This window comes from Narcine bancroftii, chromosome 13 (genome assembly GCF_036971445.1).
Source record: "Narcine bancroftii isolate sNarBan1 chromosome 13, sNarBan1.hap1, whole genome shotgun sequence".
Classification (NCBI taxonomy): domain Eukaryota; kingdom Metazoa; phylum Chordata; class Chondrichthyes; order Torpediniformes; family Narcinidae; genus Narcine; species Narcine bancroftii.
The window spans coordinates 21,336,213-21,351,256 of NC_091481.1; the positions used below are offsets into that span (position 1 = coordinate 21,336,213).

Below are 15,044 nucleotides of genomic sequence, written 5' to 3' on the forward strand. Positions count from 1 at the left end.
CAGCTGGATCTTCAGCAGCGTGGACTCGATGCTGTCGACCTCTGCCATCTCGAGTACTTCGACGTTAGGGATGAAAGCGCTCCAATGGATGTTGAGGATGGAGCGGAGACAACGCTGGTGGAAGCGTTCTAGGAGCCGTAGGTGGTGCCGGTAGAGGACCCATGATTCGGAGCCGAACAGGAGTGTGGGTATGACAACGGCTCTGTATACGCTTATCTTTGTGAGGTTTTTCAGTTGGTTGTTTTTCCAGACTCTTTTGTGTAGTCTTCCAAAGGCGCTATTTGCCTTGGCGAGTCTGTTGTCTATCTCATTGTCGATCCTTGCATCTGATGAAATGGTGCAGCCGAGATAGGTAAACTGGTTGACCGTTTTGAGTTTTGTGTGCCCGATGGAGATGTGGGGGGGGGTGGTAGTCATGGTGGGGAGCTGGCTGATGGAAACCTCAGTTTTCTTCAGGCTGACTTCCAGGCCAAACATTTTGGCAGTTTCCGCAAAGCAGGACGTCAAGCGCTGAAGAGCTGGCTCTGAATGGGCAACTAAAGCAGCATCGTCTGCAAAGAGTAGTTCACGGACAAGTTTCTCTTGTGTCTTGGTGTGAGCTTGCAGGCGCCTCAGATTGAAGAGACTGCCATCCGTGCGGTACCGGAAGGCATCGCCTTCCCAAGATCGTGTTATATGGCGAGCTCTCCACTGGCCACCGTGACAGAGGTGCACCAAAGAAAAGGTACAAGGACTGCCTAAAGAAATCTCTTGGTGCCTGCCACATTGACCACCGCCAGTGGGCTGATAGCGCCTCAAACCGTGCATCTTGGCGCCTCACAGTTTGGCGGGCAGCAACCTCCTTTGAAGAAGACCGCAGAGCCCACCTCACTGACAAAAGTCAAAGGAGGAAAAACCCAACACCCAACCCCAACCAACCAATTTTCCCCTGCAACCGCTGCAACCGTGTCTGCCTGTCCCGCATCGGACTTGTCAGCCACAAACGAGCCTGCAGCTGACGTGGACTTTTTACCCCCTCCATAAATCTTCGTCCGCGAAGCCAAGCCAAAGAAGGAGCTTGTATGTTCTCCTCGTGTTTGTGTGGGTTTTCTCCGGGGGGGGGGGGTTCCAGTTACCTCCCACCCTTAAAAAAAGTACTGGGTGTAGGCTAATGGGGTGTAAATTGAGTGGCACGGACTCGTGGGGCCTGCTTCAGAGCTGTATGTCTAAATTTTAAAAAAGCAATCTAAGGCCCATCCTCTGTGAATTTTAGGATGATAGATGGTCCTTCTGGAACAGGCAGGAGCCATAATGAACTTCCCAAATCCCATATTTGGTACTCCAAAATAATTTGATTCTTTTAACAAATACATTGGGTGCTCTATTCAATCATATTGGGAGCTGAATGACAAAAGGGAAGCCTCCGCAAATTAATCTTAAGTGCATATTCTTTTAAAATTTTCATTTGCAAGGTGCGCGCTAGGTTGGCATGGCCAGTCCATTAAAAAGTGATAAACTACTCGAGCCCTCCTTGTAACAACAGTCCCGCGGTGCTGTCAGGTGGCGGGTTCCAGCCGTTAGACTCAACAATAATAAAGGCTCGACAGTACTTTTCCAATAATAGGACGAGGTGCAGTTTGGAGGGGTACCTTTTGGCAATTACGAGACAGATCACACATTACAGGTAACCAAGGACTGACCTGTTCTTGCAACCAGACTAATTATCTGCTGGCCTCATATAGATTCTGGAGGAGGATCTGGATAGGGAGATTCAGTTATGGCAATATTGTTGAACCTCAAACAGAGCAAGTTGGACTCTTGTAGATGATGAAAGAACGGAACACATGTTACCTGTCAACACATGGTCCTCATTATGAATGTTTTTCCCAGCCCTAAAAATATTTTCTGATGAGCTGCGGGTCCCTGCATGTTCCATCTTTTGTGCATCCTCTTCTATTCTTTGAGGTCCCTCTATTCCTGCGGAACTCCAAGGAGGTGAATTAGATTCATTCTGTGCCTTTTCTTTATTTATTGTCAATCAATTCTTTATCAATGTTAATGGATTTTCTTTCTTGCACTTTCATCTGTTCCCTTTCCTCTCTTAGTTTATCTGCATTTTTAAAATATATTCTGATGTGTTTCCAGCACAGTAATTAGCCCAAATAGTCCCTGATAATGAATATGCTCGATGTGAAATAACAACATTGCTTAAAATTACGCAAGATCATTAATACCCCAAGAGTAATATGATACGCAGAACCTCGTTTCTTTAAAAAAATTAAAGGATGAAAGTCCAGCAGACACTGTGCTTGAAGTAAAAACACAATGCTGGAGAAACACAGCAGGTGCAACTGATATAGCAAAGATAAAAACATAACCCTTCATCAAGGTATGTCTGCGGAAGTGCATCTGGGTGAGAACATGGTCATAGACCTTGAGGGCAGCAGAGATTACAGATGGGGAGCAGTGAGAGAGAGAGAGAGAGAGAGAGAGAATCCCACAAAACTCCCTTTCGGAGAGCAAAGGAGACCTTCTTCAGGGAAGACATTCCTCAAAGATATTTCACAGAGCTTTGCAGTAGACAGAAGTAAACATGAAAGTCTGCAGACACTATGATTGAAGTCAAGCACAATGCTGGAGAAACTCGGCAGGTCAAGCAATGTGCTTTATATCGCAAAGATTCAGATCCAAATTTTCAGTCTTGAGCCCTTCATTGATAAATTTCATTTACTTTCAAAGATTGTGGCTCACTTTGATTGTTACCCATTCTAATGGTTCTTTTCAAAAGTGCACAGATTTTTCTTAGCTGGCATTCTCTTTTCCATCAATAGCAGAAATAGAAATAAATTACACTTTTTGACTATATTAAACTCCCCTAAATATGCATCCTGTTGAGATTCAAAGTAATGCCCAAGGAAAATCTTATTTTGCTCTGTTAATGCATGCTGGAATCTGGTCCACAAACTAACAAATATTAGTTCAGATGATCATACATTGATATACAGTACTTTTAACTTTTTTAATTAATTATGTCAGGAAATTAAAGACCTGAGCTCTTTACTAACAAATCTTATTGATTAAAACCTATCCAAAAACACCACTGAAACTGAATCAGCTTAATGGCTTCTTCTGATTTACTGACAATAGAACCATAGAACGATAGAACACTACAGCACAGAAACAGGCCCCTTCGGCCCTTCTAGTCTGTGCCAAGCCACTTTTGTCTGCCTAGAACTGCATGTACCTGTCCAATTTATTAAATGTTGAAATTGAGCCTGCATTCACCACCTCAACTGGCAGCTCGTTCCACACTCCCACCACTCTCTGCGTGAAGAAGCCCCCCGCCCCAAAAAGATTTGTTAAGATAGCCCTAGCTGTAGCAAAAAAATGTATTATGTCAACCTGGAAATTGGAAGATAATTTGAAAATACAACAATGGTATATAGAAATGAATAAATGTATTCCATTAGAAAAAATAACATATAGTTTAAGAAATAATATTGAAATATTCGAACAAGTATGGGAGCCTTACATTAAATACAATAGCGAAAACCTACCGGGAACAAACATTACCTAAGTTGATGGAAGGAGAAGAGAAGAAAAAAATGGACTCAGTAGAATTTCTGGTGTATTTTTGTTGAATGACAACATTGTCTAACTGAATTAATGCAACCTAGATTGTATAACTAAAATGGATGAGAGGGGGGAGGGATGGGGGGGTGGCTTGGGAGGAGGGAGGGGGGAGGGAGAAAAAGTCACTGTAAATGTGTGGAAAAGAAAAAGTGTATATCATGGCTATTGTGATTTATGGTGTGAAAAATAAAAAATTAAAAAAAAAAAAAAAAAAAAAAAAAAAGAAGCCCCCCGCCCCCACTCATGTTCCCCCTAAACTTTTCCCTTTTCTGATCCATCACGTGCATCAAAGACCCAAAAGAGGGAGATAAGTTTCAAACAACATAATAGCACTAAAGTGGATCTAAGCCAGTTTTGCTTATAACATTAAAACTATTGGCTTGTGATTCCTTTCCTAATATTATTAAGTAAAAGTTATGGGTTGTGGTTCAAAAAATGGAGGCATCAATATCAAAACAATTTGGTCTAGAAATTCATGTTATACCTGTTTGAATTTCATTCATAAAGATTATTGCATGCACGTGGTCCACTGGGTTGTTCAAGAACAACAAAAGGGTGCGAGTATCATCCATCACTGATGCAACCTGTGATAGTACAGATCTATCACCAATGTACATAGTATATATAGTTACTGCATCTAGACTGTGCTTACAGCGATTGGCTGAGAGCTAAGCCACGCCTATTGTCTGGGCCTTAAAGGGTTGTGTCCCTAGCCAGGTCAGATCATTCCGGACTGGTCGGCCACCTGTGAAGAGCTCCTGTCTTTTGCGAATAAAATTGAAGAGCTTGTCGAAAGAACCAAAGACTTGTTGATCCAAAACAAGGCTTTTATTAGTAAAAGACAGGAGCTCTTCACAGGTGGCCGACCAGTCCGGAATGATCCGACCTGGCTAGGGACACAACCCTTTAAGGCCCAGACAATAGGCGTGGCTTAGCTCTCAGCCAATCGCTGTAAGCACAGTCTAGATACAGTAACTATATACACTATGTACATTGGTGATAGATCTGTGCTATCACACAACCCTAACCTGTATATACAGTACAAAGAAATTATGGGTCGTGCACAGAAAAGCAGACCACAACAGAAGGAGCCGTCCTCCGTGTACAACACTTTTAAAAAGGTACAGCATTGTATCTGTATGCGGGATTGTTACAGTTAAAAGTAACAACTATAAAAACAGACCTCTGTTCATATTTCAGTTGAGGCCATCTGTGTTCTGATGATGAGGGACGTGCATTCCGCCTCAGGCACCAGGACATTCCAGTCATTGTTGGAGAAGCAGGACTCCACAGAAGAAACACACATGGTCACAGAGAAAATGTAGAGTCCTTACAGACAAGGGTGGAATTAAACCTGGGTTTCCATTAACTACTATGCTAATCTTGGCGTTCATATTAACAGATGTTAACATGAAAATATATGCTGTGTTGTTACCTTTTCAGCTTCAGTATTTGGTTGGGGATTTGTTTATGAAGCTGCTTGATAATATTTCTATGAATACAAGATGGGTTTTGTAACGGGAAAACCAAAGTCAATTCCAATGGCAAATCCAACACGACTGGTTTTGGCTGCGCTGCCATTCCAAACAGCCAACAACATAATGGCTCCATTCCTGAGTTTCACTGCTCCCTGGAATTTAATCATGGCAATTTTCCATAAAATAGCTGTACCCTACCCGTAAGTGTGAGTGTAACCTCGCTCAATACCCTAACCCCAATTTGCCACATGCTGAGTGTCTGGAACTGAGAGGATAGTTAATTTCATATATCCACAACTAAGTGCAGGAGGTCACACATGATGGACATCCAAGTTCTCTCTGGTAACGCAAGTGCCACGGTGTGCAGCCAGTGTAACGAGGCTTGTGTAATTGAGGTGAGATTGTTCAATGTGCAACAAAAATATCAGTCAGAATGAAAAATGGACTTATTCAGGATTGGCTGCTTTTTTTTTGTTGCTGAACCTGAACTTGCCGCATTTTGAGAAGCTATCAATTATCAATGCTTAGTTATGCTCAATCTTGTACATAAAAGAAAAATTGCCCCAAGAAAAATATTTAAATAGCCTCAGGATACATTCTTGCAACTTGACCTAGTCGTGACACTGCTGAGCTAAAATGGAAATTCTGGATTTTGTCCTTTCATCGGGTACATTGTTTGATTCTCATACCATCAAGATCAGTAGTGTTAAGCTAAAATATGGCCCTTTTCACAAAGCAGAAGATCTAACCATAACACATTAGTTAGCAATGTTTTTTTTAAAATGATGACAAAGGAATCAATAAAGCTGATAGTAAAAAGGTCAAGAAATTACTTTCTGGCCAGTCATTAGTCACAACATTAAATCTCAAGACTGTCAGCTTTTATGCGTGAAACGAATGCGATATACACCCTTCTCAAAGTGCAGATGCTGGAACTCTGATTTAAGAGCAGAAATGTCAGAACCGAACTGAACTGTTCAGCAGGTTAAAGTAAAAATCTATTCAGCAAGAACAGTTAGAAGTTCCCTTTTTCTTAACATTTCTTTAAGGTAAGCCATAGTCATCATTTCCTGACCAATTTAAATCTGCAATATGCTGTCAAGGTGGACAGGCTGCACACTGGAAGAGGTCAAAATGCTCCGGAGCATGTTAGCACTGGAAGGAGAAGCACTCCCCAAAAGGCTAAAGGAGAAACTGGTGTTTATTAAGAACAAAAAATGCTATCCTCAATCTGTACAGATTAGATGAAACACCATGCTACAACATGGATTTCGATATTCCTCTGTTAGATTCAGCCAGGGATGTCTGCCACTTTCAACGAAGAAACCTGATAGACCTTTGTCTCGGGATCGAGCTTGAGGACAATGGTGACCGTGGTCAGTGTCCCGCTGACAGTGACTATGGTGGCAAGTAGATGAAACCTGAGCAATGAGCAGAGTGGAGTCATTCTCCCCCCTCCCACCCCCCCCCCCCCCCCACCATGAGATCGTTTGCCTGATCATTTCCATTAATTAATAAGGAACTTCTCAGAAGTGGAACCATCTTTTGAAAATGGAGGAGAAACAGGAAGCAACTAAAGGAAGAATGATGAAAGCGGCCACTCACAGACTGAGACATTCAAGATGCGCGAGCATGCTTTGTTGCTGAAGGCATTTAAGTGGTCACAAAGAGAAGAAAATAAACATTTGTTTTAGCCACCTTTTATCTGGCACTCAGATGCTGCTATATAATTATAGAGAAAAGGGTGGCAGAGATGTCTGCCGATATGTGGCGCAAGTCTCAGAGTTTATTCTGTAAACTGTGATTAAGACACAAAGCTTGTAATTTGTTTTAGTGGCTTCATAATGAAAGTATGTGTTAGAAAATGTCCATTTTATATAACCTGTCAACCGCCCAGTGGGGGAACCAAAGCAGATGTTCAATGTCTTAAAGCACTCCTCCAGATTTCCCCAAAATAATCTGGATTCCTAATGTATTTGGCTTCTTTCCACAATTTCTTTTTCTGGCTCTCCTGCTCATCCTAAAATACATCTGCTCATCCTAAAATACATCTGAAATTATCTAACATAAAGATTTTTTTTAAAATGCTTGTAATAATTTCATAGATGCCACGGTGTCCCTTGAAAACCAGACAAAAATACGTTCAGCTAAACAGAGAGCAACATTACCACAAAGCCAACTGATCGTCAGAGCTTTACAAGGATTCAATGACAGTGAAATGTTTGAGGAATCAAAAGAGGGCAACATTTCTGCTGAAGGATAAGAATTATCTTTGACATCAAAGGTGCATGAAACACAGGAAAAAAAAAGTACTGAAAGGCTTGAGCTGGTTGTAGACCTTCAATTAATTACTTGGAATTGCCACCATGAACAGCACCACAATACAAGACCATGAAGCATAGGAGCAGAAATTGGCTATTCAGCCCATTGAATCTGCCCCACCATTTAAGATGATCCATTTTCCCACTCAGACCCACTGCCCGGCTTTCTTCCCATAACCTTCGATGTCCTGGCTAATCATGAGCCTCGGTTTTCAATACACCCAAAGACCCGGCCTCCACAACTGCCTGTGGCAACAAATTCCACAGATTTACCAACCTCAGGGTGAAGAAATTCCTCCACATTTGTTCTAAGCATTTGCTGTTGAAGATTGATTCAGCAGTTATGATCCTGACAATATACATGGTCTTGTTGAATATGTAACTAGCAACATCAAGGTAATTTTCAAAGTGCAGATAACTGTAATGTAGATAATATAGATGTTTCCTTCTCCAAGGAAAAAACAGACTGTTTTTTTTGCAGCTACATTATTCGCTAGCATTTTGCATTTAAATATACAGACAGAAATGCTTCATGTCGCATTACTGTTGCACCATGGTTAAAAAAAATGGTGCATTTTATTTCAACATGTTAACCTTGTACATCGATGACCAAAGATTTTATCCAGTGAGGAGCTAAACTCCAAAGCCATTTAGCTCTCCAACAGCAGAAACCAATGGCCATAAAGTAACTGAACAAGAAAAATCACCATCTACAATGAGCAGCAAGCTGCAGGAATTTGCATGTTTCCACCCCAAATGTAACCACCCGTGCACAGAAGCCATCAGTCCCTATTGCAGCCAAAGAACACCCAGCCAGACCACAGCAGATTCCAGTCGAGAGAAAATGGCAAGATGCTATCCAGTTACAACTAACACTGAAATTTACCTTGCAGCCAAAAATGAGAAGGTAGAAATTAGTGCTTGATCACTATTGTTAAACAAGCATAATTAAATTCACTTTTATTTATTCTTCTGATATAGCTTGTCCCATTAACATTGAATAAAAACGACACTTTCCTTATTCCAACATATCCTAATATCAAATTATCATTTTCCAAAGTGTGAGCTGCGATATTCCAAATTTAGATCTTTTTAATCCAACAAATCAAACTCCATGGTTGTTGCTTTGTGTATTTTAATTCATTGATAAACTGGATAAACATTTTGCATAGCTTCGCATAAAGACTTTTATAACAATGAATAACAAAGTATTTACTGTATAATGAGATCCAAAAATGTATTTGAAGAAATGCACAAACTTTAAAGGTACAAAAAACTATTTAGATAAATGCAAAAAAAAATTTCTCATGCTCACGCTTCCTTCATATGTGGTTGAATAATGAGCAAGCCGTTAGACTGGGCAGATATCACGACATATCACTTCACAGTCACTATGACAACACTAAAAACAATGGTCTCTTAAAGAGACAGGCACAAAAAAAAACTAAGAATCAAGAAACATTCCCCTTTGCCTCCAGTTGTAACCCATCACCTGCCCCTTTATTGGTGAATGAATGAGGTTAAAGCTTGTTGCTGGCGACTGATGTATCAGGAAGGAAGGGGAAGGGAGAGATCATGGATCGAGATGCAACAGAATCAGGAGTGGCAGAGCTAAGGGAGGCAAGGAATAAAGGAACCCTCCAAATCTGAAAAGCTAGAGGCAGCATCATAGCTGGAGATAGTTCAGCTACTGCAATAATTATTTGAATTGATTGGAGCTAATACATTACTCTACGAGATACAATGCAAGAATATTAAAGAGCAGAAGAAATAAAGAGAATATCTAACCGATATGTTCCATACTAGAAAAGTAAAGTTAAGAAAAGACTTCATATCTAAAATGTCAAAACTATTTTTCTCTAATCATTTAATAGGTAAGAAGAGTGTACAGTTAAGGTTAGTAACAAAAGAGACTGTATATATATTTTGATTGTTAAAACAAAGATTTTGCCGGAAAGTCAGCATTCAATAGGAAAATATATTTATTTGCAAAAACAAATTAGACAAAAGTTTATGTTCAATTAGATAACCTCCTACACAGTTCTGAGTGGTTGATTGGGGATTTCCTGTGCTCAGAAGTGCAGAAACCCATTAAAATCAATTAGCCAAGTGTACCAGGGCTGCCATCTTGTTTCAATGATAAAAGTGTCTCGCAATAATATTGTGCATAAACCTCAGGTTATATCTGGTCTTTGACCTCTCTCTATGGATTATCTCCAGAACCACAAATGAAACGCTGCAGTACTGGAAGTGATTTACAAATGTTCTGTTGAACAATATCAATATCAATGACTTGCCACAACGCCATTTATACCCTTGAGTCTGCATCAAGTTTTTCCAATTGATTTCACATCAAATGTTCAAAAATCCTGAATCTTCCAACTTCTAAACATTAAGATATATTAGAGTTGATTTGATAGTTTTAATAAGTTTTATAAATATTGTCCAGATGTTCTCTTTTTTCTTTATTTTTTTTCCCCTTCTTTTCTATCGGGCTGTTGTGAGGGGAATTTTTTTTATAAATCACTATATATTAATTCATAATATTTTTGAATAATAAATTTATGTTTTTAATGCATATGTGAAATTAAATAAAACTTTCCAAAAATTGTTCAAAAATCAGTAAATTTGTATTTGTTTGCTGTGATTGCAAATAAAATGCATCATTTTGAAAAAAGAAAAATAACTTTGTTATTGATAACAAAACCCTAAGAGAATCAGTCATTGTCCTGCAAATTTTTTTTTTAATTTAAATTTGGACATCACAGTAACAGGCCCCTTTTGGCCCACGACCCCGTACTACCCAATTCCACCCAATTGACCTACAAACGTTTTTTTGTGGAAACCAGAGTCCCTGAGGAAATCCCACACAGACATGGGGAGAATATACCAACTCCTTACAAACAACATGAGATTCGAACCCAAGTCCCCATCGCTGATGCTGTAACGGCGCTGCGCTAACCGCTACGCGATCCATGCCACCCACTGCTTTCCACACAATTTCTGTTAACCAATCATTACTTTTAGTTTCTATTACAGTTTTGGATCTCCAACCAGTCAGCATACAAAGTGGCGGCTTTAACTGTGAGAGAAGATCTAGTTTTGTATTTGCTACTCACAATGGCATTTCCTCTCCATAGCAATATTTTGATAAGGTTCCCCATTTCATTTCAGGCTACACCTTATTACAATAGGTTCACTCCGCACTTTCTCTTCCTCATCCAAATAAGTGGGGTCATATAGAATGATTGGCATTTGAGTGAAATGTCTCGGTTATGGAATGCCATTTTGTAAAATTTGGGCATCCTTCAGATGGGCCAACAAACCAACAATATATTTAAGCCTTAATTACTTTCTTACCGTCCACACAGGCTGGTTTTGCTCTTGTTGTTCCGGCAATCTGCCCCTTTTTACACGCACACCTTGCAGTTTGCCTGGCTATAGTCCTTCGCGGTTGGCTGCTGTCTTTGTCCAGGGTGACTATTTCACAAGTACCTGCAGCAAGTTGACCTGAGGGGAGGGGAAAAGTACAAGCACCTGATATTAATTTATGAGCTGCAACGGGGAAACAGGCAATAACACCACATTTTCTATGTAGACTAAACAAAGCAGGTGGCTTGAAATATATTTAAACAATCATACCATAGATAATAGACATGAAAATTCGGAGCAGAAGTAACCATTTGGCCCTTCGAGCCTGCTCTATACTCAATATAGTCAGAGTTGATCATCCACGTTAATAAAATGTTCATGGCCGCTTCCTATACTCCACGATACATTGTGTCAAGAAGTTTATCTTTTTTTAAAAAAATGGCAGCTCTGTCAGGACTGCTATAACCACGGGGGTCCTATGGGGAGCAGAGATATAGTTCTCCTCCACAAGCTCTAACTGCCCAGTCCAACAGCAGCTGGCTCTGTACTGGCTTTAAATGGCCTGTTAAAAGAGCCAAGGGTAGCTTATTTTAAAATCCCATGACTGCAGGGTCTAGGCCAAAGATGGTGGTACTTATGATCGACGACGAGAGATTGCAAACTCTTTGGAAGCAGAGGACTGGCACAGAGGACAAGAAAACTGGGAAACTACCTCCACTTCCAGTTTGAGAAGGGGAAGCAGAGGAGAAGACCCACAGGCCGGTGAGCATGGCAGCGGAGGGGCTCAGAGGCCGAAGAACACACAGGTGGTGGGCTGTTGGCAACTGCGGTTAAGGGGCTCACGCCATTGTGGACTGCTGAAGAATGGCTCAAAACTAGCTGAAGGGGTAGCAGGTATTGAAACTGAGATGCGAGAGGGGGCTGAGGGCTTCTTCCTGATCACGTTGGAAGTCTGGATCTGGATTGCCGATGGTTTGGACTGAAGGCTATGTGGCTGCGTAGGCTGTGGGAGCGCTGGAGAAGAATCTATGGGTACTCAGTGACTCTGGAAGGCTCTCTTTCTCTGACTGGGTGCTGGGCAATTTCTGCTGACAGCAAATGTTTGTGTGCCTTTCTGTAGACTAAAGGAAATTTCCTATAATATATTTTCTGTTTTATTACATGACAATAAAATAATATCGAAGCTTGAATCTTTCCTTTAGTGACAAAACCTCCACGTCCCTCTCTACCAGCAAATTCCACCATCCACTGAGTGAAGAAATTTAAGGTCAAACAGTCACATAGCATCTATTGAAGCCTTGCTGGTGATCAAGCATCTTTCAACACTAATCGCATTTTCTTTCCCTTAGCCCATAATTTTCACAGCATTTCAAGTGCTTATCAATGCAGTTCAAAGATGTTAAGTGAGTACCAGCTACCAGTCAGGTTTCAACCTCCCTCTAGGTTTAAAAAAACTTACTTAAATCCCCTTTATACCTCCTGTAGCGCCACTGACAGCAAAGCTACGGAGAAAATGCATGGCTTAGGTTGAGATGAGCAGGAAAAACTGTTTAATTCTCTTTCCAGCTTTCCAGTCAACTTTCATGTCACTTTTGGTCTGGCATGACGCCAACCACCAACCCCCACCCCCCCCCAAACCCGACATGTTATTTGGTTCACAGGCTTCGTGCCCGTGGTGGAGGGGGTCCACCTCCATCTTAGCACAGACCCCCGGAACGCGTGGTGGGCCACCATTACGGGGATGATTCGCGTCTGAAACCCCACCCCTCCAGATGCCGCTACACCTTAAACATGTGCCTTCTGGACAAAATCACTTATACCAAGGGGAAATGTTTCACAAAGGATATCCCCTCTGATCAAAGCACGTGCGCACTGACTGCTTGTGCAAATGTAAGCTTGAAATTGTTTCAAGATCAATTTGGCACAGCCTATCTCTCATGGCTAATAAAACTGTATTGGCATGTTTTAATCTAATACAATTGATTGCATTCTACAAAGTAATGTATTGAGTTAAGATTTTATTTCTAATTATTTTAGGCCCCTAACCTTTTATGCGCACATTAATTTACTTTGTGCACTGGTTGCAAACGGGCTTGCGCACGCACACACGCACAGCTTAGAGAGAACCGTGCTTTTGGACTGGCACCCTTTGTGGGATCTTGTCAAAGGCCTCGTTGGCAGTCATGCAGACTCTATCAACCGCACTGTCTTCGAAGAGTAACATAATCCAATTGGTCAGACAGGATCAGCACCAAGTCAAAGGATGTTATTATTACTGTCATCGACATTAGTCTCTTCAGTTTCATTTGCAACCTCCGAGCAAATGAAAGAGCCCACGTCTGCATGGAGTTAAGCCCGAGATAATACTCGCGCGTCGGAAAAATCAGTGGCAAATTATATTCGTGCCACAAAAATGCCAGGCAATTCTATATTCAATGTGGAAGATTCTAATTCACCTGCACTTGACCTTAAAAGCATTGCCATTGCTGAGTTTCCCAGAATAACATACTGTGAGTCAGCTTGACAGAAGACCAACTTAACTAGTCATGTAAATAACATGGCAACAAAAGCAGGCCAGAGGTTGCATATCCCATGGTGATTTCTCATCTCCTGATTCTCCAAAGCATTTACAGCAACTGTAAGGCACAAGTGCAATGGATACACTGGATGAGTGCAGCACCTGACAGCAACAACTCTAACCTCACTGGACAGAGGATTTCCAGTGATCGGGCAGTCCAAGATGATTGGGCCGACGATATTGCTCTTGGGAACACATGAAGATTTAGCTCCTAAAGACAGCTCTCCCTTTAAAGTGAGCTGTCCTGGATTCCCATTGACAACAGTTTTGCCCAATTTATTTGCTCAAATACAGCTTTGACTTCAAGGAAAACATTCTCATCTCATCTCAGACTCAGGTCTGTGGTTTGTAATTGCACCATGTCTGAGATGAGATCTGCATCCATGTAGAACTGGTGAAACTGGCTCTTGGTAAAAAAAAATATTATTAGGAAGCCACATTACTAATGATTGTGGAGAATAATTAGCCTGATAGGATGCATAGTGCAGTGGTTCTCAACCTTTTTCTTTCCACTCACATCCCACTTTAAGTATTCCCTATGCCATAAATGCTCTGTGATTGGTAAGGGATTGCTTAAGGTGGGAGGTGAGTGGGGAGGGAAGGTTGAGTATCACTGCTCTAGACCCAATTATTACTGAAATATTTTGCTTGAGAAAAGTTGTCATTGGCCCATTTCTTTTGGAGTTGAGAAGCCTTGCACATAACGAGTCAATTAGGTACAATTAAAACAGTGGTTTTCAAACCTCTTATTTCTACCCACAGAGAGATGACTGTTATCAATGCAGACTTACAACCTTGGCAGGAGAGCATGAGAGACTTTCCTGAGTTTCTAATATGGTAACGACCACCTTTAATTTCTTCACAAAGGGAATTTTCACACAGTGGCCTCCAAGTCACTAATACTAGGTCTGCACCTCCAAAGCCCTTTTCTAGGGTTGCAAAGTGACTTCTGCCACACAAAGTCCTCCTCTTGAAAGGGGACTTGAGAAGCACAGGTCAGTCATATACACACTCTAGGAGTCAAGAGTGTCAAAAACTGCTGTTAGAACAATACTGCTAACAACCATGGACAAAACAACTCGGTCTCCCTTCTTCCAGCTGAAGCTGCTGGGTGAGCATACTGACAGACAATTCCTCATGGCAATGTTGACACCTCACTGGGTCTCTCTCTCTTTCTCTCGATAGAAGGGACATCTTCCGTGCTCGTTTCAATGAGATTGACAGACTGACGCCAAAGAAAGCTTCGTCTCCCCCAAAGAACAGGCTCCATATGTAGCCGCAGGCGAGAAGACTCCTAATCCAGGGTGAACTCGCACAAGGTAGCGGGACCAGACTACATACTGATGGGCTCTGCTGACCAACTGTTAGATGTCCTTACTGACGTCTTCAACGTGTCACTGCAGCAGTCCATTGCCCCTCTGGGTTTCAAGGCAGCCAACATCATCGCGGCACCAAAGAGAGCGATTAACAGGCCTCAATGACTACCACTCAGTGGTACAGCCTCCATGACTATGAAATGTTTCAAGCGTCTGATGATAGAACATATCAAAGTGCATTGGACCCATTTCAATTAGTCTCTGGATGGAACTGTCCAACCTCGTCCCTCACTCCATCCTGATCCATCTGATCACAACTGGCTGCTGTTGACTGACTTCAGCCCAGTCTCTAATACAATCATACCCC

At 41.5% G+C, this 15,044-nt stretch overlaps 1 protein-coding gene across 4 annotated transcripts in view; it reads right to left on the minus strand.

Annotated features, from left to right (window-relative positions):
* tafa5a (TAFA chemokine like family member 5a) overlaps positions 1-15,044 on the minus strand; it is a 433,494-nt gene that overhangs the window by 255,823 nt on the left and 162,627 nt on the right. For all 4 annotated transcript variants that reach the window (XM_069909857.1, XM_069909856.1, XM_069909855.1 and 1 more), the window contains exon 2: positions 10,772-10,921. In XM_069909857.1, coding sequence (XP_069765958.1) covers positions 10,772-10,921 — 150 coding nt within the window. The remainder of the gene's footprint in view (positions 1-10,771; positions 10,922-15,044) is intronic.